The sequence below is a fragment of the Martes martes genome, assembly GCF_963455335.1.
Source record: "Martes martes genome assembly, chromosome: X".
Classification (NCBI taxonomy): domain Eukaryota; kingdom Metazoa; phylum Chordata; class Mammalia; order Carnivora; family Mustelidae; genus Martes; species Martes martes.
This window is the reverse complement of record NC_137897.1, coordinates 76951464-76979234: the sequence shown is the minus strand read 5'-3', so window position 1 is coordinate 76979234 and position 27771 is coordinate 76951464. Positions and strand designations below refer to the sequence as shown.

Sequence of the window (27771 nt, the reverse complement as noted above, 5' to 3'; positions counted from 1 at the left end):
TCAAGAGGCCAACAGGGTGTTGGCAGTCACGTCAGAACTTCGCACGTTGGGGAAGGCATGGCGGAGCTTCTCCATGATGTCCTCCAAGCACAGGCTGACATCTTGGCTCTTTGACCCCACATCATCTAAGTTGGAAAAGAGAGATTTGTGGAGAGAACTAGAGAGTCCCTGCTGAGGCCAAGGGGCTGAGGTGGGAGGCTGCCAACTGAAGGACAACCCTACAGCATTTGAGTCTTCTCAGCACAACGCCTAGCACATAGGAGGTGCTCAGTATACACGCGTGGAATAAGCAAACAAATGCATTGGTCAGTAAGCCCATGATCCGTGATGCTAAGCTCAGAGCCATGAGGGGAAACCAGTCCCAGCCCTGGCAGGACCTTGGGCAGATCTGGGACAGGATGAAGCCATGGAGGAAGGGGATGGGCGGGGCCCGGGGAACTTACCTGCAGCCTCAGTATCTGGAGTGGTCTGTCCCTTCTCCTGGGGGTGACTGCTTTCTGACTGCTGCGGAGAGGAAGCTAGGGATGAACCTGCAGAGCCATTGCCATCTGATTCGGTGGGTGGCTAGCAAGAGGGAAGGCATGACTTGAGTGGCTTTGCTCTTCTGACCTTACTTTAATAGACTCCTGAGCTTAGAAGTGGTTTTAGAGACCTCATGCCCATTCCTTTGCCCTGGGACTTGAAGCAGTTTCTGGTAGTGTCCCACACAGTGGCTTCCCCTATGAAGAAACTTCTTGGAATATTCAGTTACCAGTTACCTTCTTCCTTCAACAACATAGGTCAAAGGCTCCCAGTTCTTAAAAGGATGGCGCTGTACCTAAAGGTCTCTTGCTGTCATAATAAGGAAACTAGTTAGAACTCGGCTCTCCCTGAAAATAGAGAGTTGCAAACCTGATCCTCAGTTCATGATATAATATATGTTAAGACCTCCAGGAATTCATCTAGAGGCTATCCCTTGGAAGATCTAGGGGAGAGGCATGGGGTGGTATTACTTGGCACATACAGTGATAATACAGTTGGCCCTTGAAAAATGCAGGGGTTAGGGGTACTGACCTCCCCCTCTGTGCAGTCAAAAATCCACATGTAATTTTGACTCCCCCAAAACTTTACTAATAGCCTACTGTTGACCAGAAGCCTTACTGATAACATAAACACTAAACAAACATATAGTTTGTATGCATTAAATGCTAGATTCTTCCAATAAAGTCAGCTAAAGAAAAGAAAATGTCATTAAGAAAATCATAAGGGGGTGTCCGGGTGCTCAGATGGTTGAGTGTCTGACTCTTGGTTTCGGTTCAGGTCATGATCTCGAGGTTGTAAGATCGAGCCCCAAGTCGGGCTCCGCTCTTAAGACTCTCTCTCCCTCTCTGTCTGCCCCTCTCCCTCTCTTTCCCTCTATAAAAAAAAAAAAAGAAAAAGAAAATCATAAGGAAGGGAAAATGCATTTACAGTACTCTACAGTAAAAAAATCCACATATAGGGGCACCTGGGTGGCTCAGTCAGTGAAGCATCTGCCTTTGGCTCAGGTCACGATCCTTGGGTCCTGGGATCCAGCCCCACATCCCCACATTGGGCTCCTGCTCAGTGGGGAGTCTGCTTCTCCCTCTGTCCCTGCCCCTCCCCCCTCGCGTGCACGCATGTGTGTGTGTGTACACGCGCACACTCTCTCTCTCTCAAATAAATAAAATCTTTTTAAAATCTGCATATAACTGGACCCATGCAGTCCAAACCTGTGTTGTTCAAGGGTCATCTGTAATAGGTAACGTTTACAAAGTATTCACTACAATCCTAGCATCATGCTAAATTCTTTAAATACATTATCTCATTTTCATTTGCAATTCCATGAAGCTGGGAAGTTATTATCCCTGTTTTACAGATGAGGGAACTGGGGGTAAGTGAGGCCAAGTAACTTTCCTAACAACTGGCAGTCACAAATTGGCTGAGCCACATTCATACCCAGGGCTGTCTGACTCCAGAGCTACACTAGGTCACATATATGAGCTCTCCAAGAGGAAAGCAACAAACAGAAACAAATAGCTCCCTTCCTGGCCAACATCTTTCTCTCACCCAGCACGTCCAAACCTTCTCTCCGGCAAACATCACAGCAGCGAAATTGAGGTTTTGGATGATTATTGGGGCTTTGTTTCCTTGATACCAGATTCCAGTGGGTTGTGGGGAAGTGAGTGCTCAGACCTGGCAAAGTGCACACCAGCCTCTTCCTTCCCCCGCCCTCCCTAATCCTTGGCAATCAGTCAGTTGTCAGCCCAGTTCTCTTCAGAAAGTCATCCAATAGCCACCGCCAAGGAGGAACCAACGGTTCCTCTGCTTGCAGCACCACCCCCAGCTCCCCACGTCTCTGGAATCGGTGGGGGGATGGGCAGCTCTAGTCCCTACCCACCCCCACCCCACCCAGGCTCACCTGCAGGAGCAGTTCCCTTAAGCGCTGCAGCTGGGATTCCAGTTGCTTATTGTGATCCTCTAGGATCTGCATGCGTGTCTCCAGGCGGCTCTTGTGCTGCCGGAGGATCCGGGCCTCAGCCAGCAGCTCCTCATTGCGGGGGTCCTGTGCTACCTCTGCAGAGCCCTCAGCCAGGGTGGGGGCTTCAGCAGCCTCCTCATGCTGCCACTTCAAGCGCTTCAGCTCTCCCTGGAGAATCCTGCCGAGGAGAGAGGAGCCGTAACCTAGGGCCCTGACAAAGTACTGACTGTCCAGCTCCAAGAATGTCCCCTTATACTTAGCGCTGAGCCGCCCCTTTGCTGTCCCAGCCCCATCCCCACCCCAGCTGTGTTCAGTTGTGAATGGCCACATCCATTCTTCTCCAGCATGCATGTCATTTCCTCTGCCATCCTTGGGCCTCAGAGCAGAGAGAGCTGACATTTTAATCTAACAAATGTCTCAGGGCTTTGATGTGCTGCTTCGGGGATTAATTCTGACCTTCAAATTGGGCAGAAACAAAGCGTGCAAATAAGTGAGGCATTAGGGCCACTGACTCACCTACTCCATTTTTAGATTTTTAGATTCCAGTGGAAGCCAAACAAGAGATCACCCATCTTGCCTCTTCTCTCCACTTACCCTCCTCTTTGGCCCCCTTTTGAACACCCCTGTTGAGTCATCAAGAAACAGATTCCAAAGAGATGGTCTACTTTGCGGAACATTGTGTTTGATTTGCAACAGAATCGCTCTCTCCCCAGTGCTTCCCTGGGTCAGCCCACTGCTGATCCAACGCAGTATTTCTCAAACTATCTGTAGGTGGGGGTTCAATCACTGTGGACCAATAAGAGGTCCAAATGGCTATGGCTAGTACACAGCTCACATCATTCATAACTTGCCACACAAGTTCAACAGCACTCCAACGGATCTATACCTGATTCCATGAAAAGTCCATTAATTAGGTGCCTGGAAGACACGGCAATGTCGAGTTGCTATACAAGTTTCTAGAAGCTGACATTCTATGTCTGTATTTATCTTGTCTCGAACCGGTAGCGAACACTTGGCAGACCAGCCCTGTTCTAAGGACTTGCCACTCCAGATAGTCTAGGGGCCAGCAGCATGGGCATCCCTTGGGAGCTGGCTAAAAATGGAGAACTCAGGCCCCATGCCAGACCTGTGAATCAAAATCTGCATTTTACCCAGCTTCCTAAGTGACTTGTATGCATGTTAATGTTTGAGATGCACTGGTCTGAGCAATACTTTGGGTTCTAGCAAATGCCCCCAAAGTGGCTTGGACCCTTTGACACGGGCCCCTACTAACACCTGTACTTTGTGGAGATTAATGTCATCCTTGTAATCTTCACCTTCCCCCTTGCAGTCCTCAAATACTCCATGCAATGTCACCCTTCTCTTGTTTTATTACTTTCAGTGAATGATAAGTACCTCTGTCCATTTCCAACACTGAAAGTTTCTCGTGGGCAGAGACATGCATTCTCTCTTCTGTATTCTCTGTGTTTGCACTCTCTACTTGCATCTACTGGGTACTTGAAAATATTTGGGTTGGGTTGAAAGGATTCAAATAATGATTAGAATAGCTAGCATTTATTGAACCTTTACAATAAGCCAGGTACTGGCTAGCCCATTTGAAATTCACAAATGATGCTAGGAGGTAGGATCCTAGGGACCCTATTACCATCATTCTTATTCTGTAGATGAGGAAATGGAGGATCACCAAATAGAAGTCGCTTGATCAAGGCCACACAGGTGGGATGTGGAAGTGTCAAGACTCGAAATTAAACTGTTTGACTCTCCAGCCCACACAGATCTGTGCCATCACCACACCCACCGGTTCTCATCCTCCAAGTGGGCCAGGATCTTCTCTAGCTCCCCCTTGCTTTCTGTGGCCATGCTGCCTGGGGCCTGCTGTCCAAGGCCAGGCTCCCGGTCTGTAATGGGGCTGGAGTGCCGCAGCAGGTACTGGTCCTCATCTCTGTGTGGGTGTGGGGAGAGAAAAGGAGGTGGCTAGGCAGTGAACCAAAAAACATCTCAGGGCGTGAGTTCTCAGCTCCCAGCTCAGGCCCCAGGAGACATAAGCTGGAAGATTCACTTCTAAGTCACAGAGAGAGGGAAAGGCTATATATTCAGGTTTAAGAGGGATGAAAGTGTTTAAATGTGGCAGAGGTCATGGTTGAGGGTAGAGGAGGGAGTGTTTTCAGGATGCTGGGGCTTCTGGGTTCTACCTAAGCAATGAGCCAGTCACTTCCCAGTCTGTGCTGTTCCCTGACCACTTCCTCCTTAGCTTCCTCACCCCCCAAGGGTACTCACTGCCTAAGTTCCCATCAGGGCCAGCTTGAGCCATTGGGCAGTAGCTCCTAAGCCCTCTAAGCTTGCCAGAGACCTCTCTAGGAATAAGGGTCCCTTCTCTGAGCTATAACACCAGGGAATCTGTCTGGTCACACTTCAGTCCAGTCCCCAGTGTCTCCCTGGGGTGCGGCACTGGACAGGGCTTTGAGCAGAAGATAATGGCTCATTTCTGCGAATTTAGATGAGGGCATATTCTTCTGCCTTCAGAGTTAGGCATGGAAGGACAGGCTCTTGCAAGAGGAAGGGACCTGAGCAGATGGCAGCTCAATGGATAGAGGGCTTCTATTACTAAACACTGTGCCCAGAAAGCAGCCTTCCTTCCTTGGGGCCTCAGGACCCTAACAACCACACATCCCTCCCCTTGAGGATACATCCTTCCCAAACAGTGGAAGAGGGATCCCAAGGAGAACTATTCCTGGCAAATAAGTAGCTGTGAATACTTACATGCTGTCATCTGGGGACAGGCTGTCATTAAAAAAGGAACAATTCTGACTTTCCATCTCAGCAAGCCTGAGAAGAAGGGCAGGAACAGAAAGGAACGCAGGATGTGGGGCATGCTTTCATCTCAAGGACTCAAATCCCACAGCAGGATCATCAGCTTCAGGGGCTGCCCCAACCACCCCTGAGTGTGGGGCCTCGCTGGCTGCCACATATCCCACCGTGCACACCCCCCTGGTCTTGACTCCATTCTCTTTGCCCTCACTGAAGACCCCCTCCCCCTTAGACTCTTTAAAACCTCCCTCCCCCAAACCTGCAGTACCTGCTGGCAAAATGCTCAATGCGGGAGTGTGTGTCAGCATGTGGCAACATCGGGGAAGAAGCCAGCCTAGAAGAAAGCCATGGACTCAGAGGACCAAGGAATGGGCAGCCAAGCTGTCTCTTTCCTTGTCACCACCCTCTCCACGCACCACCCCCAACACTGAACTAGGCAGTTGGGTCAGAGTTGATGGGAACTGGACACAGAGACTGGATTCTAATCTATTTCTCGGGCCAGCTCCCTAGTCAGGCCCAAGCTGACTTTCTCTGTTGCTAGTCGGGTTTGCCTCGAACACCACTCTAGCCCATCCAGGGGGCTTGGCCCCTACACAGGGCATCCGATCCCAGCTCGGCAGGGCCCCCAGCCGACCCCCCCATCCCTTGGTACTCACGTCTCACTGTAATCAGCCTCCAGTACCGACTGCACAGGCAGATAACCTCGCTGAGGGTGTTTGCTGAAATAATGCTTTGAGCGGAATTTGTTCTTTAAGGTTGTGGCAAAGTCCCTCATGTTCTCGCTGGATGTGGTCTAGGGGATATAGGGCAGAGGAACTCATCCCAATGGCTTTGGGATGCTGGGAAAGTGGGGAGGCCCCCCTAGAGCAGGGAACATGACAGGTCATCCACTCTTATTCAGGCCTACCACACCCCACTCCCAGAGAAAGGCCGAAAAGGATATACTGCCAAACTGTGAACACCGGTTGCCTCTGAGAAGTTAGACTGGAGAGGTGGGGGTGAGCCTGAGAGAGGGGGACTTTCGTTTTCGACTTTATACACCTCTACAGAATTTGAATCTTTTACAGTAAGTATAAATTTATTAATTTCTAAAATATCTTGATATAAATCCTGGGGGTGTAGAAGATGAGGAAGAGGTAGAGGATTATCAGTCTGCCATCTCAAGCTAGGTTTCTCTGTATGTTTATTTTGAAATGATAATAAAATAAAAATAAAGGACAAACCCCCTGCTCCCACTGGGTCACACAAGTTCCTGTGATAACAGACTCTGGAAAAGAGATGACGATGTGGAGAGATGGATTATGGGAAACCATGTTGAAAGATGGGGACTTTGAGAGCATCTGTGGGGCAGAAAGGGATAAAAGAGTTTGGGGAGTAGAGCCCACTCAGGGAGCTAACTTTGGAGCTATGGGTCCGGAACATAGCAGAGAAGAAATTCTGTGTGTGGAGTCAGGAATGCTGACCAACCTGGGCTCAGGTGGCTATGAAGGGTGCAATTTCCAATGAAAACCAAGTGGAATTTGGGGACACGGGTAAAGAACATACTCTTTTTTTTTTTTTTAAACCTCCAAGAGACTAAGTAATTGATTTGAGCACAACCTTTGGAATTGACGAGCAGGGATGGAAGAAACGACAAAGTAGCAGGTAAAGACCAGGTAATGGGAACAATGCAGGAAGCTAGGCAGGTGAGCAATGGAAGGAAGGCCGGTTGCCTGGAACTGTCTTGCTCTTTCTATTTTTTCCCGAGACTTTGCTCAGCACGAAAATAGTAAATGCTATTTAAATGGCCATGAGTATCCTGGGACGCTATAGCCAGGAATCCCCCAAACTGGTGAATCACCAGGACTGTTGGGAGAATGTTCCCCAAAGGAGAGCGGAATATATTTAACCCATGCTCCGCCAAGTGGATCAAGGACCTAGAACCTGATTGCTGCCTCCCCCTCCTGCTCCACCCAGAGGCTCCGTACCGGGGTGTAATACTCCATGATGGGGTAGTGAAGCTTGTTGCCTTTGCTGGCCCTTCCTGTCAAGAAGCATGTCTGGCAGATGTCCACGTTAAATTGTTTCAGACTCCGGTACCTTGGGGAGATGAGAGGTGGTTAGGACAGAGAATCCAACTTACCCTAGTGACCTCCACATTTCCCTAACTTCCAGATATATGCACACACTTTAGAAATAGGCAAGGCATGGAGTCATAATGGGCTCAACCTCCTACACATAACAGTGGCTGCATCCTCACTAGATGACTAGCTGTATTCTACAGACCATAAGCCTCCATGAAATCTACATGCTCAGAGTCCCAAGAAGTGTGGGAAACAGCATTGCCTCACCATCTTTTTTCAAAAAGGAGGCAGTGGGAAGGGGTAAAGAGCTCATGACATCAAATAGCTTTTTTTAAAAAAAGATTATATTTATTTATTTGAGAAAGAGAGAGAGCCAGCACAAGCAGGGGGAGGGGCAGAGGGAAAGGAAGAAGTAGGCTTTCCACTGAGCAGGGACCCTGATGTGGGGCTCGATTCCAGGACCCTGAGATCATGACCTGAGCCAAAAGCAGACACTTAACCAACTGAGCCACCCAGGCACCCCTCAAATAGCTTTCTAAAAGAAGTCTCTGAAGGGTCCCGTCTCACAGGTATCACCACCTACATTGGAAAAGTTACACTTCCAGGACGAAGGATCTTATTCTACCAGCCCTGGGAAAGTTGGCTAAGTTATTTCCAAAACTTGTTTATAATAATAACTCGGGGTGCCTGGGTGGCTCAGTCGGTTAAGCGTCCGACTCTCGATTTTGGCTCAGGTCAGGGTCTCGGGGTTGTGAGATTGAGCCTCGTGTCAGGCTGACTCTGGGCATAAAGCCTGCTTAAGGATTCTCTCTCTCCCTCTCCCTCTCCCTCTGCCTGCCCCCCACCACTGCTCATGTTCTCTCTCTGTCTAAAAATAATAATAATAATTAATAAATATAATAATAATCCTATTATTACTGAATATTGACTAGCCCTTCATATCCAGGTCCAAAGCCTGGCTGAACTGCCCAGACCGAGTAGTACAGAAAGGTGAAATGCCTAGACTTAGAGAAGTCAGAGGATCCAAAATCTAGTCCCAGATCTACACTCACCAACTGTGTGAACTTGGGCAAGTAACACACCACCTGCATGCCTCATTTGCTTATAAAAAGCAACTTGTAAAGAGAATGCTTTCATGCTTTCAAAAGTTGAAAACTTGAGCATTTTATGATGAAAGCCAAATTCGGGGTAGTGGGAGGAGGAGGGGAATATAACCAGGGAAACTTTAAATGTATTGTGATCATGCTTTCTTTCTTCAGCTTGTTGGTGGGTGCATACCCCAGTGTGCTGGACCTGGCTCAAACCAGCTCACGAGAGCCAGGTGTTAAATTTTCAGGGGTTTATTTCAAGCCAGTTGTTAAATGCAGCCATTATAAAATATGTATATGTATGTATGTATGTATATATATATATATATACACACACACACACACACACAAACTCACAATTAAGTAAATGATATTAAAAACAGAGGTAACAAAGACTCAGAACTCATCACCTCCTGATTATTTTTCTCCTGATTATTTTTCTATTATCTACACTCTTGAGGTTCAGTCTAGCACTAGCATATCTGCAGTGTGGAAATGCTGTCAATAGTATACAACCAGGGGCATCTGGGTGGCTCAGTCAGTTAAACATTTGCCTTCAGCTCACATCATGATCCCGGGGTGCTGGGATTGAGCCCCATGTCAGGCTCATTGCTCAGCAGGGAGTCTGCTTCTCCCTCTCCCACTCCTTCTGCTTGTACCCGCACTCTCTCTCTCTGACAAATAAATAAAGTCTTTTTAAAAAACTAATATACAACCATGTATCTCTTCTCAACCTCTTGTGGGTAGCTGGACATCAGCCACAGTGGGAGGATGTATGCCATGGAAATTAGCAAATACTACAAATCAGCTTTGGGTTTCTGTTTGTTTGTTTTGCTTTCTGGAAAGTCTGCTGTGAACAATTTGCCAGCATACCATTTGGTACAGAGGTGTTCTTCTTATATGTCAGGATGCCAGGGCTTCCAGGTTCTACTTAACATTCCCTGGGACACAATGAACAAATGACTTCCCTCTCAGTGCTGTTTCCCCATCCCACCCCCTTTCACTTTTCTGTATATCTTTTTGTAGGTCTGGAATACTTCATAAGACAGATGAAAACAAAAGAAGTATTTCACCATTTCTGATTTTTTAAGATGTCAAATGTTCTGCAGTGGAAAGGATTACAACAATATAGAATGGTATGTCATGAATGAGCTGTAATTATATAATTATGGAATACATTGTTTCATAATCTATTATTCTATATGTAACGTGGCCTCTTTATTATTATCAGTCCACAGGTGTTGCCTTCCCTACCTGAAGCCCTTGATGGGGCACTGCCTACAGATAGAGCATTTGGTCTGATGCTTCACTTGCTCAGCAATGGTGACCCGATGCAGAACAGCCAGCCACACCATGGATTGGGGCTCCAAGTTGACCCACTCTAGGAACTGTGAAGCTTCAATGACTGGCTTCCCAGTGCTCTAGGGAAACAAGAAACCCAATGACAATGACTGAGGCCCTTGTCCCCACAATGGGAGCCCACAGAGCGGCAGGAGAACCAGCAAGACCTGGGTTGTCACATGGCCTTTTCTACAGAGGTGTCCACCTTCTGCCTTGTCCTAGTTGAGCTAGCAACCCCCCCCCCATAAGCAGGACTCTGACCTTAAAAGCCCAGAGAACCCTCTGCTTTGTTGTTCTATCTGAACAAACTCCTTTACATTTGAGTAGTTCATCTCATATCAGAAGCCTCGCTCTTAGTTCTCCCTCCCTACTTTCCACCCTCCCTCTCATCAACCCTCCCCAGTTCCATACTCACAAAACGGAAGCAACTACGGACACTGGGCTCCACATTGCTGCCCCCAAAGGCTGCCACTTCCCCCAGCTGACGGGGCACCTGAATGGCCTCATGGAGCAGGACACCGAGGTGGCGCTGGTCACACTGGCTGCCTGAGTTGGCTACTTGGCTGAAGAGGTCTGCTGGCCGTACCATAAGTCATGGCCAACCCCAAAGCAGGAATGGCCAGAGAATGGTGTAAGGAGAAGGAGCAGAAAAGAAAGACAGGGAAAGAGCACATTGACTTAGCTAATGACTTTCAAAACTGGAATACTTAAAGGTCCATCCCTGACCTTCTAGAAGACCATGAGTTCTAAAATGAGCATTCTCTGAGTTCAGAGAGAAAAGGAGAGACAGATGCAGAGAGAGAGAGAGAGAGAGAGAGAACATCATAAACAAGAGAGAGATGTAGACAGAGAGCAGGGTGCATTTGAGACCTATGCCAGACACAGATATGACACTGCTGGGAAAACAGATTCTCAAGAAGCAAGATGGAGGGGTGTGGGGCTTAAGGGTGCCTGAACATGAGTCCCCTCCTGTTCGTGTAGCTCATGGAGCCTGTCACTGCAGTAAGCTCTCAATTCTCCACACAAATGGAAAGAAACACTGTCATGAATAATCCTCAAAGAGGAGATGATCATCTAAGAATTACCTCTAAGTGACTGTGGAATAGACTATGGTATTTATATTTGAATATGGGCTATATCTGCCCTGTGAAAACTACTCCCGCCCGATCCCAACCTTAGAAAAGCTCCTTCAAAGGTTCTTGTCTGTCTCATACATGATCTATGGCTTAGAAAATACTCTGAAGTAGAAGGCAGCCTGAGTTTTAGTTCTGGATCCATGACTGACTAGCTTGGAGGACCCTGGGTAAGTCAGAAACCTCTCTCTGTTGCAGTTCTCTTGCTTGTAAATCCAGGAGAAATAATCACTGTCCAGTCTTTCTCAGTAGAATGATGGGAGAAATCAATAATGTCATTGCTACGAACTTGCTTTGCTCTGTCTCCTTCCCCGCAAAGCTTTCCCAGACCCCTGTCATCTCTCTTCTGTGATCTGATATAGCATATACCCTTTGCCATTCAGATTATTCTAATTAGCACTTTCAAAAATGCTTTCTGTGGACTTCCATCGCCTCCTCTGGACTGTCAACAACTTGAGGCAAGGATCATGTCTAATAGAACCTTGTGCTTACCGCACTTAGCACAGAAAAGCACAAAATGCTGTAGTGAAGACGGGAGATGGAGGGGAAGAGCAAAAGTACTAGAAACCAAAGAGGTTACAAACTACAGACATATATACTATTCACCTCCCAATAATAATCCTGATGGGGATTAGTGTGCCCGCCTGTGAAATCACATGGGAAGTCTCCAGTAGAATGTGTGACATGGCTTGACCTTCAGACTGGGAGAGGGCTAAGCCTGATAGGCCACAGGGGAAGGGCACCAGAAAGTGGGGCTCTTGGATACCCCAGTATGCCCACTCAGAACTTGGTCAACTAGTTACATGGGATCAGATGACGCCAACCCCTTTAGAGTGACACTGGAAGTAACAGCAGGCCTTAGACACATCTTAGCCTTCGGCTGTCACGCATTCTTTGCAATAGCCTGGACCACCATTATAATGTAGCCTGAGTCATGTTCTGCTGAGTCCTAAGACCTACCTTCTGCTTATTTCCACCCTTCCTCCTGCCACTACACCTCTCCCTCTGCCCCACTCCACTCCAGACTGTGGAGGTGTACTCACACTGTAATTTTTCCTTCACTTCCGTGCCACACAGGCATGCAATGCCAGTCTTGAAAGACAATGCCCGCATCTTCCCACTGCGACCACTAGGTTAAAGAGAAGAGACTGAGAACACGAATACACAGAACAAGTTAATGTCTTGTCATTAATTTCCCTCACAGAGCTGATCCCAGTAGGGCTCTGTGCCAACCATGCCCCACGCTGAGCTAAGTCCAAGTCCACTGTGGGAACAACCCCTTCTCACCATGCCCACCTCCAATGATTCCATTGGATTCCATCTTGGAGGCTTCCAGGGATAGCAGTCCTTACCTATCAAAAACATTGAGGAGCCAGTTGAGGCTCATGTCCACACAGAGTGGCACGTTGACCAGGATGCCTCTTTCCTCCTCTAGCCGTTCATATAAGGCTGTGAGGCAGTGAATGACCTCTACCACGTCCATGACATGCTCACTCGCCTGCAGATCATGCTCACTGAAAATCTCCAGGGCTGTGGTTAAAGTTACCAGGTCCACTGGAGAGGAAAAGAAACGGGGAAAGGATAGCCAAGAGCAGAACTCTCAAGTCTGATCAAGGAGTTAACACACCAGCATCACCAAACTTGACTCAATCTCCAGACCCACCATTTTGTAAGTAGATACAAGATTGTCCTTCATCGAGACCCTTATCACAAAGAGGGGGATGGCAGCAAAAGACCTCCTAAATTAACCCAAAATGTGTATATACCCCTATGTTCTTTGACATCAGTTTCAAATAGAATTCATGGTTTTTCCCCCATGATCCTTTAGTCTTTCAAAGTTAAATTTCTTAAATTTTATATTTTTCTTATTCTATTTTTAAAATTTTTCCTCTTTCCTATTTTAATGTTTTTAACTATTTTATCTTATCAATACATTTTTAAAAATCTTTTTAAATTTTCATTGTTATAGTCATCTTTTATCCCTTCATTGTATTCAACCTTATTTTTTGTATACATACAGTTTTTTTTTCTTTAAAATTTTGGGATACAATTTCTTCTAATCAAAATATACCCTAAATCTAGCACATGGCTTTGTTCTAGTCTCCAGCCTGACATCAGTTTCAAGAAGATGGTAGGATGTGAGGAAATTCACCTCCTTTGCTATATTAACTCCTAAGGGGTCAAATCCCATTTTAAGTTTCTCTGTCTTCACACACATTTCACTAGCAAATAGGTTTGTCTGTGAACCTTGTTCTGAGGATCGAGATACCAGTTATGAAGGCTCAGGTGTGTCCGGGTAAATGTGACAGACCTCAGGAAGACTTTCTCATTATCCCCAAAGCTGGAATCAGCCTAGCCAGACATGCCTGAGCTAGGAATATTGAACGGATTGTGTCCCTGGGAAAGGCTAGAGAGCACATTTTTAAAAAAATATTTTATTTATTTATTTGACAGACAGAGATCACAAGTAGGCAGAGAGGCAGGCAGAGGCGGGGGCGGAGAAACAGGCTCCCTGCTGATCAGAGAGCCTGATGCAGGGTTTGATCCCAAGACCCTGAGATCATGACCTGAGGTGAAGGCAGAGGCTTAACCCACTGAGCCACCCAGGCACCCCAGAGAGCACATTTTATCTACAGCCACGTTTCCCCGTAATGACTGGCACTTGCTTCAATAGCTCTGCCATGTTCAGTAACTCCAAGAGGGCAAGATGGCTCCAAAGCTTGGGCTGGGGTACTTGCTGTCACAAAACAGTTGCTTGACTCTCCATGTTGGGCACAGAAAGGACAAGGAGGATGATGATCATGGGTTACTTTGGAAACAAGTCTGGGGTCTGGGGACAATGGAAGGTGCCTGGAAAAAGCAGGTACCCACAGCCAGCATTTCCTAGCCTTTGGAGAATTCCTACCAAGTCAGTCAACACCCTGGGGCTGAGGCGGGATAAAACTGGAAAACAGCCAAACAGATGAGGAGGAGTGGGGGTGGGGTGAAGGGCACCGAGATGTGCAATGGGAAACTTACAACGCAGTGCTTTCTGGACTCTGCGTAGCTTCATGGCAGTGCGGTAAGCTGAGAATTTAATGTTGTTCAGATCGGCTGCAAAGAATGGAAAGAGCCACACTCAGATCAAGGAAATGCAAATTAAAACCACAACAAGATACCATATCACACCCACCAGCTTGGCACAAAATAAAAGTCTGATAATAGCAGGTGTCAAAAAAGACATGGATAAATGAGTAAGGCTGGTGGAAGCGTAAACTGATACATTCACCTCAGAAAACAACTTGGCATTACATAGTAAAATTGAACATTTACGTAGCCTACAGCCCAGCTGGCTGTGTATCCTAGAGCAGTGATTTTCAAACATTTATTGACCAAGATGCATGGTACGACATGAGTTCATTGGACATCACAGTCCAATATTACACCCATGTGTGCATGTATAAATAACTGAATCAAACATTTCAGGAAACAATACCTTGCTCGATTTCATAGAGTAAAAACATAACAAATTACTAGTAAATATGACTCTTGCTAAGGATCTGTTGGGCTTTCAAATTTCCTAGTCTATTTACAATGCACTGAAATGATGTTAGACCTATAGACTGAAAAACATGCACAGAATGTGTGTACAAGAGCTCCCTAGCATCACTGTCCTTAATGAGTTGCAAATGATAAATAACTCAAAAGTCTATCAACAGTAGACTGGATGAAGAAACTGTGGTGTATATATATAATGGAACACTCTACAGCAGGGAGAATTAATGAACCATATTCACATGCATCAACACAGATAATATCTGCAGCCTAATGGTGACTCTCTCTTAATAGCCAACACTAAGGTGCACGAAAGTCACACTAATCATAGTCTGGACAGCGTCTTTCAAAGCAGATCTGATTCACATCTCTAAGCAAAATTCCCTAATGTGTTAGTAAAATGGTTCAGGAGGAATGCAGAGCCTCCAGTTGAAGGGGGCTACAGAGGGGAAAGGAAGGAAGGCTGCTGGAGAAATGAGAAGGCACTCACTTCCACCCCCGCCTGCTTGCTGAATGGAATTCCCTTCTGTTCTTATAGGGAAATGGCAGCTGTATAGATCTCCACCCTACACAGGAACCCCGAATTCTTACCCAGGGTTTGGTATAACTCCGTCATCTTGGGATGGTCCCAGCAAGTGGTCTGAGCCTGGTGGCTACAAACAGAGGCATCAATAATACCAGGGTCCAAGCCACCCCCCATAACCCCCCGACATATGTGTGTGTCACTTGGTGATAGGTTAAATGCAAGGAGCTGCCGGATCCCAGGGTGACCCATGATGATCCCAAAGCACAAGTATTCACCTTTAACCAGGTAGAATCTTGAGCTCTTGAGATGAGTAGGAGGAAAAACAGGACAGGATGGAGGAATCCCAACAGATAAGGAGGGATAGGGGGAAAAAAAGACAGGCAAGGGAGGGGTTGTAGGCAGGTGAATGACCCACTTCTAATTCAGATGGTCACTTACTTGATGTAGTAGGGAACTTTATTAGGTGAAATTGCTCTTTCCCAGGGAACCTGCACAGAGGCTGGTAGAAGAGAAGAGAAAGAGAGAAAGAAGTTGGCCACTTATGCTCTTTAGATCCCCAGGGACTCCCCTGCACTCTCCTCCTGAGTAGGTGGTAAAGCCCAAAAGGGGAGGCCTGACTCGCCCTGCCAGCTCTTAACAGCCCCTGAAGGTGCAGCAAAAACTGATGAATGCACTCTCTCCCTGATGTTAGGCCAAGGGAAGAAGAAATTGTCACCGATACCCTCATGTTTCAGAGAGGCAGCAAGGGCCTGAACAGGAATACCCGGCCTCAGCCACCCTGATGATCTCTTCCCTAAGAAGCGTGCCATTTCTACCCACTCTGTGCTGCTGTGGATACGAAGTGGACCCTCAAAGCCCTTTCCCCACGAGGTCAAGCTTCTTGGTACTGCGGTGCAATGGGGAATGCTACTGCCCGTTTCCCTCTGGCAAGGAATTCTGGAAAAGGATGCCTTTCTCTGCTCCATGGCTGTATCTTCCAGATGGAAGGAGGGTTTTGTGACCTGGCCAACCTCCTCACTATAGTTTCCCTTTGTATAAGAGCCCACTGGAGGTAGAGCTGCATGCCAGTGATTATAAGAGCAAGAGTTCTAACTGCCATTCACATTTATTGAGTTCCCACTATGAGCCAGAGACTGTGCTAAGTGCTTTGCGTGCATAGCTGATTTTCATATCCGTATATTCTCTCCATCTCCACTGCTGCCATCTGACCTGGGTCACCATAATCCCTCACCTGGATGATTACCCATATGCTTCCTAACAGGTCTTCCTGCTCCCTCCCGCTCTTGCCCCCCAACACCCTGACTCTGTCGGATCATGTCATCTTTCTGCCCAAACCCCTCCAAAGTCTCCCAATGCCATTTAGAGTAAAATTCCAAGGTCTGACCATGCCCTACAAGGGTACTCTGTGCCCTGGTCTCCTGCTACCCTTCTGATCTCCCACTTCCTCCTCTCTGTATTACTTCTACACCAGCCTCCTTCCTGTTCCTCAGGCATGTCCCTGCCTTAAGGTCCTAGAAGTTGCTATTCCCTCTGCCTGGTGTGCTCTTCCCTCCCTCAGATATCCACAGGGCTCATGCCCTTGTGTCCCTGAGGTTTCTACTCAGTTGTGCTGCTCTCAGTGAGATCTTTCTGGACTACCCTATTTGAATTTGCAATGCCTCCCTCATCGAGTACAGCACTGCCTTTTCATGCTTTCTCTGCTTTACTTTCTTCCACAGCACTAGTCAACAGATATATATCTATATAACTACATATATATATAGATATATATCTTGCACTTACTTGTTTACATTTCGGCTTTCCTTACTAGTGGATAAGCTCTACAAGTCTAAAGACTTGTGTCTGTTTCGTTCACTGAGGTAGCACCAATGCCTGAAACACTACGAGGGCCCACATTAGGTCCTCAATAAATGTTGAAAAAATGAAGGTATTTAACTTCCATAACCCTATGAGTTAGGTAATATTTTGTCCTCTTTTTACATACCAGGAAAACTGATGGTCAGAAAGGTTAAGCTGTTTTTTTTCAAGCTTGCCCAGCTATTAAGTCAAGGAGCAGTGACTCAGACTTGGCCTCTCTGACCTAAGAGCCTGTCTTTTCAACCGCTCTACGAGGCTGCTTTATCCTTACAGCTTCTTGGATGCCAGGATATCCTGGGCTCCTACCAGGCCCTGAAGGAATGAGAGTAGACTCTCTTGGAAGGTAGCTGAGGCTCTGCTAAGTGAAGTCTAGTTTGTCTCACGTACAGGAGAGGAAGTGCTGTGACCCAGGCCCGAAGTCCCGGTGGGCATCCTGGAGCTGCTTAAGCCTTTCACCAATTGACACCTATGGAAAGAGGCAGAGAGGCAGTGAGTTCATTCCAGAGATTTAGTGCAGGATTTCCAGGCACCTCTGGAAATCTTTGTGAAGTCCTTTACAGGCTAGCTCCTCCCATGGTCACCAGGTCCTGGCCCTTCCACATCACTCCCAAGGGTCAGAGAAGAGCATCCTTAATTCCAGGCCGTAGTCACTCCTCATCTGCCCCTGTCCACCTGAATGCCTGCATTTAGACAGGCCCTTCTCAGATCTTCATTTCAGTTACTCCCTGCAGCTTAGAGGTTGAGAAGTCTGTTCCCTGGCCCGAAACGCTCTACTATTCTTTTCCCACGTAGGTCCCACTTTAATGCCCTTTCACTTTCTTTTGGCCTGGAGAATATCTCCCCCAAGCCTAGTTATATCAAAGCTCTTCCCTATGGCTCACTCCAGGCTTCTCTTCTACCTGTAGTTGTTTCCAGCGGACATTGATCTGCTCCAGGGCTCGGGAATTCTCCATTGACAAGTGTACATCAGAAATGGCAAGTTGGTGGGCCAGATCATTCACCAATTTCACTCCATCTTTCATTGGGGAGAATTCTTCTTTGAACAGCTATAGAACCAGAACCCAAGTCCCACAGCAATCAGAGAGTGGGAAAGAGGAACCATTAGTCATTCACCTCAAGTCCTCCCTCTTCACCCACAAATTTTTGTTTCAACAGCACGACCCAGGTGCTTGCTATTAGGCCATTTGGACTCAGGTGTGGGCGGCCACTCTCCTTATCCTCTTCCTTTCCAACTCTCAGAAAACAGCAGGGAAAGAGAAGACAGTGGAAGGACAGAGGAGAGACTCCAGCTAAACCAGCCCCCAAATCCAGCACATAAACTGGGAAAGGCTCGGGTGCAGTCTGGTCCACCTTTCTGTAGGTGAAGTGAAGCTTCAGTAGCAGGGACTGGGAGGAGTGTCAGGTCTCAGGGTGGACCATAGTCAGCCTACAGGCCTGCATACCTTAAGAGCCTGAATGTGCTCAGGGAGTGAATCAATGAAGAGATCCCCAATGGGCTCCCATGTGGCTCGGATTCCCTCAGCCTGTGTCAGAGTATTGCTTAATTCCTCCATTGCTCCTTGGATCTCCAACAGCTGCTCCAGAGTGCGCTCAATGTGACGGTGCTGGTCCACACAGCGGGCTGTCAGCTTCTCCCATAGTTCACTGGCTACTGTTGCCTGCTTCCACACAAAGCGGCTAAGGTTCTGAATCCGTTGTCTGGGAGAGGTATCTGTAAGAGCAAGCAGGAAGCCAGGTCAGGCCAACCTGGCAGGGGCAGCCCAGGGAAAGACAGAGACAAAGATAGACCTTTGTAAAATGTGTGTGTTTATGCGTGTGTGTGCGTGTGTGTGTGTGTGTACTTAGCACTGCGTGATTTATCACATGTGTTGATTCATGGATCCCCCACCACAGTCAAGAGACCATGTTGTTACTTTCCCCCTACTATGAGGATTTCCTCATATTCTCAGAAAATGGGTAAGGTAGACTATAAGTAAAATATTTTAAGAGGTGCAGCCAGGCAAATCATCCAGAGTTCTATTCACATAACTCTAGAATGTTATTTTGCATTAGTGTCTGCTGCCCACTTCCATCCAAAGCAGGGAGGCATTTTATGCCCAGGAGAGGTTAGCGTAACTCGCCCATCTTTTCCATCTAGGCATCTAAACTGGAGGCTTCTTCTTCCTCCCTCAGATTTCCCCTCAGGAGGAGATTTAGACCCCCAAAACTCCAGGCTTGTCCTATCTGAGGCCCCCTGGTCAGTAAATTGACTACTAGCCTCCTACTGAGGGGCTGGAAGTAAACAGAGCTAGTCAAAGGTTTAACAAAGGACTCAGTTAAAAAAGGGCTCTTCCAGGCCATTCATAGCCAGTATTGAGAAGCTGAAGACTCTTCCTGGAGAAGAGGGCCTGCTGGGCTACCACTAATACCCAATCACCATGAATCCCCCACTGCTACCCTAATTAAACCTAGACCTAGAGTGGCCTACTCTACCGAGGAAAGGGACCAGAAGTCACGATAAATTTTTCTCCTGAAGTGTCATCACCTAACTTTTTAGATTTTAGAAAGATTTTTTTATTGTTAGCACACCACCTCATGTCTATGTTGGAATGAAGCAGTACGTTTTTAAAGGACATACTACTACTGCTTTCATTCACTGAGTCAGCTCAATGTGTTCGAGTCCTTTGTGTTTTTTTCCTTTTTATGTCTCATTAGAAGGCCACACATGATGCTCCACAGAGCCACATACAGCTTTGGGCCACACATTGGTCTCTCCTACTCCAGCTTCTGTTCTCTTTGATTTTTCCTGCAATGTGAATCTTACTCCTTCCCAACTTTGGACCCCTAAGAGAAAATTATCCTCCTAGATAACAGCTGAGAAAATGAGTTTGGGGAAGGCAGGAGGGTGTTTAGCAGTTCATTGCTAAGAAGGCAAAAGAGGGGAAGACCACCCACCTTTGCTCTCAGAACGAGGATCCTCTAATTCCTCAAATGGGTGCTGGGACAGGAAGGCCTGAGCTGACTCCAGCACAGAGTAGATATAGGGGCCCCGAGACTTGACATCTTCCATAAAGGCCTATGAAGTTTAGCAACATGGTCAACAGGGAAGTAAAATTTTTCCATTGCTTTAAATTCCATTCTGTAATTGATGACCTTTCTTCTCTTCAGTGCAACTTGATCCTTTAGCATTATGATGTATCTTCGGGCTACCCAGACAGAAAGAGGTGCAGTCCTCCATATAGGCAGAAGAATGACTCTGACACTGGGAGGTCTCTTTAGAATGACATGGGTCTGTATATGCCACAAGGTAGAGAGAAATGTGGAGATTTGGGGGTTGGGAATCTTGGTTCTCTGGAAGACCCAGAAAGTTCCCCATGAGGGGCTTAGAGAAATCAAAACCAGATAGGTAAGATTTATATTATAATTTTAATTAATTTTTTGTTGAAATATAGAGAGGAGTATACAAATCAAAAGTGGACAGCTTGAGGAATTTCCATAAAGTGATTCCATATCTGTAATCAGTACTGAACTCCATCAAGAACAGAACTCCGTCAGCATCCCAGAAGGCACATTCAGTGGCCCCTTCTGGTCACTATCTCATTCTTCCCCTTTAGGTAACCATTGTCCTGACTTGTAATACAACTGATTAGTTTTGCTCATTTTGAACTTTATGTAAATGGTATTATACAGTACGTACTCTTTTTGTATCTGGCTTTTTCTCACTAAACATATTGCTTTTAAGAGTCATCCATGCTGTGGCATGGGGTTAAAGTTTATTTTCTTGCTGTACTGTATTCCATTCTGCATCCACCTTTCAAATTGAGATAAATTGACATGTATGATTATACAAATTCAAGGTATACAACATATTGATTTGATACACTTATATTGCAGTGTGATTGCCATTGTCACCTTAGCTACACCTCTGCTCTATCACATAAGTATTTCTTCTAGTGCATTCTGTATTCATTTTCAAGAAATAGCTGTTGGGGTGCCTGTGTCGCTCAGTGGGTTAAGCCTCGGCCTTCGGCTCAGGTCATGATCTCAGGGTCCTGGGACCGAGGCCCATATTGGGCTCTCCTCTCTGCAGGGAGCCTGCTTCCCCCTTTCTCTCTGCCTACTTGTGATCTCTCTCTCTGTCAAATAAGTAAATAAAACCTTCAAAAAAAGAAAAAGAAAGAACTATTGCTAGTTTCTGATTATAATAGGTAATATATGTCACCGAAATCTTAGAAATTTCAGAAAAGTATGAAGAAGAAAATTAGAAAGAACTCTAATTTCATCACCTAGCATTAACCATTGTGAACTTTTTTTATATAGTTCCTTCTTATGTTTTTGTATGTGTGTATACATGCACACACATCTATATAAATTTTTGTACAATTGAGATCCACCTTTATATAGCTTCATATCCTATGGTTTTTTTTCACTTAACATTATATTATGCTCATTTTCCCATGTGCCCACTAAAAATCCGGGCAAGATTTGAAAGAAGGCCAATTTCTGATGAAAGGGCTGGGGAGAAAATGTTTGACTTACTCTGGTGGAATCCAAAACAGTAAACTGGATCCAGCCTCTTGTTACTTCAGGTGTCTAAGCACAGGCTACGGGCCCATCTGTCAGAATCCTGCAAAAAATATCCCTTCCCAGATGAAAGGCTACACACCACAGCCTCCATAACTCAAACCTACCGCATGTGTCTCCTTCTCCTGTTGTACCAGGGCCACATCCCCTTGCAAGGGCAGCTGAGCTGACAATTCCTCATCTTTTTGGCTGAGCCAGTCGATAATCTCTTGGAGAGGGAGCTGAAGCTTTCCACTGTGGTCCGAGAAGGCCTCAAGGCGAGCACTGCACACAAGGCATAAGACCAGTGATTTTTAATCTTCTTTTTTTTTTTAAGTGACAAAACATTTTTTCCCAAATGTTTATGTGGAGCTTTAATACATAAAACAGATTAAAGAGGAGCTGCTCTGGTTGAAGTGGGAGGAGGCCCAGAGTCCTCCCTTCTCCTCACCCATAGAAGTTCCCAAGGCACCTTCACATGGGGTACAGTACTAAAAACCAATGGGGAGGTCCATGAGTGGGGAACATCAGTGCGGATGTCAGTTAATTCAGTGGTGTGCCCAGCATCAGGCTGGGCAGGAAACTGAGCAAAGGCATTAGTGGGGACAGCTGTCTGGTTGCTGTCTTGCCCTGGAGGAACTCAAATCATGCCAAATTACTCATCAACAGAGGCTTCTCAGACCCTAACCTCTGAGTAGAAAAGAACATAGTAAGTAGAAAGGTTTAGTCAGGCAACTGAATGTGGGCACTCGCATGTATGAGGACACACACAAATATATGCAACCCAAGGGTTCTAAAAGATGACAGCACCATAGGCTAGAGAGTTGACATATGGAAGGAGAAAAATGTGCACACTATAATCGTCTCAGTATGCCTCCCTCCCCAAATGAAACTTGAGTCGAGGACCAAGTGGTAGGAGGCTGGAGGCCAGCCTCGGTACAGCCATCAAGCTCATTCCCCTTATCTGACAATAATAACCATTCATTGCCTCCTTACCACTTGGGCTAAGCCCTTACCTAAATGATTGCTTCCACTAATTCTCAGAGAAGCAACCTTGCAAAGTAAGTAACCTCCCATTGCCTAGGAAGGTTAAGTAATTTGCCCAAGGTCACACAGTTAAATCATAAGTAGAGCTATGATTTGAACTCAGGTTCATTTACCCCAGAGCCTGCATTCTTTCAGCTTCTCTATGCTGCCTCATTCCAGCCAAAGCCTAACAACAGGCAGGAGTTTTGATAATAGGGAGTGGAGAGGAAATGTGTGGGGGTAAGTTATGTAGACGGGTAAAGAAAAGAGGAACAACCAATATAGAAATGGCTTTCATGCTCTTACTGATTTGCCTGATTTGCCCTGGTCTGGGGAGGAATAGATGGGCTGATAACCAATGGATGGGAGTAGAAGGTATAAAAGGACTGGGAAGAGAGCAGATAAGATCTACCAAAATGGACAGCAAACACGAGATGAAGAGGGAGTAATCATATTATTTATTTATATATCAGTGCTTTTAAGTTGAGAAAGCATTTTTGTATCTTATAAGAATCCTTACAACAGGGGCACCTGGGTGGTTCAGTGGATTAAAGCCTCTGCCTTCGTCTCAGGTCATGATCCCAGGGTTCTGGGATTGAGCCACACATCAGGCTCTCTGCCTAGCAGGGAGCCTGCTTCCCCCTCTCTCTCTGCTTGCCTCTCTGCCTACTGGTGATCTCTGTCTGTCTTTGAAAAAAAAAAGAAAGAATCCTCACAACAACGCTGTGAGGTAGTTAGGACAGTTCCTTCACTCATTTATTTTTCTTAAAAAATAAAATAAAAGTGAAATCCCCATAACCCAAACCATGTGTCCAAGGTGACATAGCTACTTAAAACTGAGGCTCAAATCCAAGCCTCCTGACTTCTGACCCAGGGTCCTTTCCAAAGACCAGAGAAGGAAAGGGAGAAGTGGGTGATGAGGTTGACGAGAGGGGAACACACAGGCTGAGAGGAGAATGGTAAGTTGCAGCAGCAGCAAAAGTAGCCCAACACTGTCCCAGCCAATTGCCTTAGTCTCCTCTTTCTAGGGGCCAGGCCTTACCGGAGGTTGTGAGACTTCTTTTTTATTTCATTCCAACACAGATTCATGGCTGGTGGTTCTAGAGGTCCAGCAGCACCAACAGACCCGTTGAAGAGCTTTGGGCTTAGGCAGGAAACCCCAGCACCATCCTGAGGAAGCGCAGGGGTGGTAGCAGCAGCTCTAACCTGGACAGAAACACAGACATCCTGTGATCCCCAGAGTGTGCCACACCCTGGTCTGCACCAAGCCAAGGATGGGACAAATGTGAACAAGGGGAGAGAACGGCTTGTCCCAGGGTGTGTTTAGGGGGGCAGGGGGCAGGGTGAGATAAAGGAAGCCTCCGTGGCTCTGCTCATCGCAAGGTCCTCTCTTGGCACAGGTTAGTCACTTTGAACTGCTGACTACTGTCATTATTATTCTTATTACTGTAAATTCTGCCAAGACTACTTACTGCCTGAATGGGATTCTGGAAGTACTTGCTTTAGACAAGAGCTGCTCAGAATTGCCCAATCATTGGCAACCACAGCATTCAGGGTAAGCCATAGGGTCATGCTTCAGTGTCCCACAGTTTAGCCAACCTTCCAGAAAAGAAAGCTGAGGGGCTGCCTCAGAGATTCAGGGAGAGAGAATAGATCAGCCAGAGAGAGCCATTGATAATAGATGTCCCACTTTGCAAATGAATCTAGGTCTTGGTGTCCCCTCTCCCTCTTCCCCCACCTGCATTTTCCACCGGTCCAGAAGCCTAGAAATCGTCCTAAAGAGAACTGTTCATCTACCATGCGTTGAGAAAGAGCTAAAGCCACATTTTTGATCCTGATCTCCAGAGGACCCTAACCAGAGTCAGCAGGTAAGGGGATCAGCCGTGGAGCCTGCCGAAGGCTCGCCCTTGAGCCCGCAAGTTCAGAGCCCATCACTTGCTCGCCCTGAAGGGTCTTATAAAGTTTGGGGGAATGAGGGTTGTGTCAAATGGCCCTTAAGAAGTTAGCTACCTTTATCACAGTGCCAGGACTGCCCAGCCAGGGGCAGAGTTGGGTAGAGGGAAGGAGAGTATGGAGGAGGAAATCTCAGCCTGTGCCACTCAGTCCCAGCCTGGGGAAACCCACCTGCCTGCCCGCCTATCTAGCTGCTTGCCTTCTGTAGAAAGAACATGGTTCCGGTGAGGCCTGAGATTTTCTAGTCTCCCTTTCCCCCCAAATGGTAGTGCCTTCCCACACAAGACTCTCCAGGCAATCTAGGAAACCAATCACCCCATTAAAACCCCAGCTCACAGCCACATACTGAAAGGGAAGTGAGGGAGCAATGCAGCTCAAATGCAAAGTTCTGAATTTAGTCCCCCTGTGTCCCCATGAGCTGACCCTACCTGTGCTGCCTGAAGACTTGGTTGCAGGACTCGGCAGCTCCATGATTATCCCTCAGCTTGCAGAATCAGAGCCTGATGAGCCACAGGCAGAGTCTGACAGTCTCTAAGCAGGCTCCCTCAGGGGAGGCCTGCAGAGCTGAGCCAGGTCAGGAGGCGGGAGCTGTCACCCTGTTTGTTTACTGACCCCCCAGGAATCTGGAGGGGGCGGCTATGTCAGGGCTCAGCGGGTGAATCAGAGCTTTGTCCCTGGGGAATTCCAGCTCACTCCCGCCTGGGCCCGCCACACCGGGGCCAGGAGGGCCCTCCCAGGCTGGCAAGGATAGCGGGAGTGGGACTGGGCATTCCATGGTGCTGAGGAGGGGCATAAGGAGGGGAGTTTCTCTTGATCTGTTTTCCCTTTCCACAGCAGACACGAAGGGACTCACTGCCTATGGCCCCTGCCTCCCACCTCCCCACCCCCCAGAGAGAGGAAGGGATCAGACCACTTTGGTGACAAACCTCTGGTAAGCTATTTCCCCAAAGCCTAGCAGGAGGATGGGCTTGTCTTTAAGGAAGTGTGCCCAGAGGCAGTGAGGAATGGGTGTGGCACACCTGGGGACAGAGCCATGGGAACTCAGGATCAGGAATTTGGACAGCAGAAGATTCATCCAAGCCCACTGTGGAAACAAGGGGGTGCTCTGTCCTGCCTTTGGGAGGTAGAGGGGAGTGGAGGGATAGTCATTTTCCACCTCCCCAGATTCTCACTGCACTTTAAGGCTAGGGGGAAATAGATGGGTCTTGGGGCATCCCCTTGGACCTCTGCAGGGGAGGGAGAGGGAAAAATGGAACCCAGCAGCTCTGTGCAGGGAGCCAGTGCGAGGGAGGCCCCTGTGCCCTGCTTGTGCTGCCCTGGGCCACTGGCCTCAGGGGCAGGGTCCCTTCTGGAAGTGGCCCCTCTTCTCTTTCTCCAGCAGACTTGCCTGGGGGAAAGGTTAACATTCCCGAGCTAGGCCCCCACCACTCAGCACTGAGGGAAAACACTTCGCTTTTACCAAAAAGGGTTCTGTTCCCATCCTCATTTATCTCCCACAGAGTCTTCTGGGCTTTCCACAGTTCCACATTGTTTCCATGCTGAGGCCCACCTACAGGAATAGTTGGAGCAGCTGCCTGACCCTTCCTGAGGGTCCAGGGTAGAGCCATTCTGGGTGGAACCGGGATGGCAGGGGATGGCAGGCCAAGAGCAGGGAGGGGCTCTAGCTCTGGGTCACAGCTCTGCTGATGCTGGGATAACTGGGCTCAAGCCAGTCTCACAGAGTCCTCTAGATGGGGAATGCCCCAGAGCTCGAAATGGCTCCTCGTGACCCAGCTACAACCAAGTTTTCCTGTTTCTGAGAGAAGTGCCCACGATGAACGGGGCTCCACCCATGTTAGGCTTCCATTCCCTTCAGATTTCTTCATTTCCCAAATCCCCATTTGGCCCCCCCACTATACCTCATCACCTTGTTCTCCCCTCCTTGTTCTCCCTTATATTCACAACTCCCTCTAGTAGAGCCGGGCACACAATAGGCAAATAAGAAATAACATTTTTCGTCCCCTACCACTCGCCTTCTACTTCTGGCTTTTGTGGCCAAGATGTTTGCTTCTCACTGCAATCCCCAAAGGGCTCTCTCCTAATCTCTTGAAACTTTAAGACTAAGTCAGAGCCATTGGGAAGGAAGAGAAGAAACTGGACAGTGGTAGAGGAGAGGGGTTGGTCTCAGCTTTCTCAATTACAAAATGAAGCCCTCAGGTCCCTCTGCCGAGGTGGTGAATCTTGGAGGCGGGGGGCATGATGTGCAGGGCAAGCATTTTGGAAGGGCCCAGGCTTCTCAATCCCTTGACCCTATGTCAGTCCCACTCTGGTGAAGGGGTAGGTACACAGGGAGATGCTAAGTTGACACTGGCTTGAGAATATGTTAGAGGTGGCAATTTCTCTCTGGTTAAATGTGGGGGGACGGCTCAGGAAGACCTGGCTGTTATGCCTTTCCAAAATTTTCCCTCATGGTTCTCTGTAAAATGGACTCCCCAGCTTTCCCTTCTTCCTCCCTGTATATTCTGCTGCTGTCTGCACCATCAATAGTGACTCAGCACTACAGTCCATCTGTGAGATACTAGGAGACATAGTACTTTTTCACACCCTCATGGCCTCTGGACCCCAAATCACAGTAGGACAAGCCAAAATATATTCATGCTTCCCCCTTGTACAGTTAACTTCCCATGGACCTTCCTCATTGTCAGGAAAGGGGGCTATCTTCTTGGGATTACTGCCTCTCATACATCCTCTGCCCACCCACCAACATACATAGGCAGGAACACACAGCGCCACCATTCCACTCCTAGGGAGAAGAGAGGAAAGGAGAGGCAGGTATGAAGGTCAAAAGACTGTTAGCGGGGCTGAGCCAGGAGCTGTAAGACTAAAGACTTGAGAGGAAGAGCCAATTGAAGGAGAGAGAATATTTTGTAGGTGCAGAATGTAAAGTATGCCATAAAGAAGCTAAGGTAAAGAAAGGTCCTGCCTTGTCCTAGGTCACAACCTGAGGGGTCACTCTTCTGGGACCTCCCTTGGGAGGTTAACATGGAACTAGTCCCCCTCAGTCATGGGGGCCCCTGCCCAGCCCAGCACATTTCCTTGCCCTGTGCCCCTATAAAAGGCTTCATGTGTGACAAGGGATGAGCCAGAAGGAGGTCCCTTGCCCTCGCCAGGGTTTCGGGTATACAGAGAGTGCCCTAGAGCCTTAGGAAGCATGGACACCCACAAGAACACACACAGATCCTGTGTCCACCCTTTCTCCTCAGGACTTTGTCTTGCTATCAGCTTCTTACCTGAGGCTGGGGGCAGGTGCTTCGGAGGCTGCTGATGTGATGGAACTGGTCAGCTGCTCGCCATTCATGACATCGTGGGAGGGTATAAGGGCATCCCTGCATGACCATAGGTTGCATCAGAACCAAGGCTCATGGGGGGTGAGAATGGGCAA

At 47.5% G+C, this 27771-nt stretch overlaps 1 protein-coding gene across 2 annotated transcripts; it reads right to left on the bottom strand.

Annotated features, from left to right (window-relative positions):
- Positions 1-27736, bottom strand: DRP2 (dystrophin related protein 2; the record flags this gene model as incomplete). Of its 2 annotated transcripts, XM_080795172.1 has the most annotated exons (23): positions 1-125; positions 444-564; positions 2420-2657; positions 4278-4421; positions 5240-5305; positions 5556-5621; positions 5944-6080; positions 7255-7366; positions 9693-9859; positions 10195-10352; positions 11956-12041; positions 12265-12466; positions 13931-14005; positions 15038-15099; positions 15411-15471; positions 17217-17295; positions 17729-17875; positions 18272-18540; positions 19764-19884; positions 21500-21656; positions 23440-23603; positions 25370-25465; positions 27620-27736. In XM_080795172.1, 23 exons carry the CDS (start codon positions 27734-27736, stop codon positions 1-3), a joined length of 2970 nt encoding a protein of 989 aa, XP_080651298.1. The 2 variants fall into 2 exon arrangements, with proteins under 2 accessions (XP_080651298.1, XP_080651299.1); XM_080795173.1 differs by lacking the exon at positions 25370-25465.
- Positions 27737-27771: the final 35 nt, after the last annotated feature.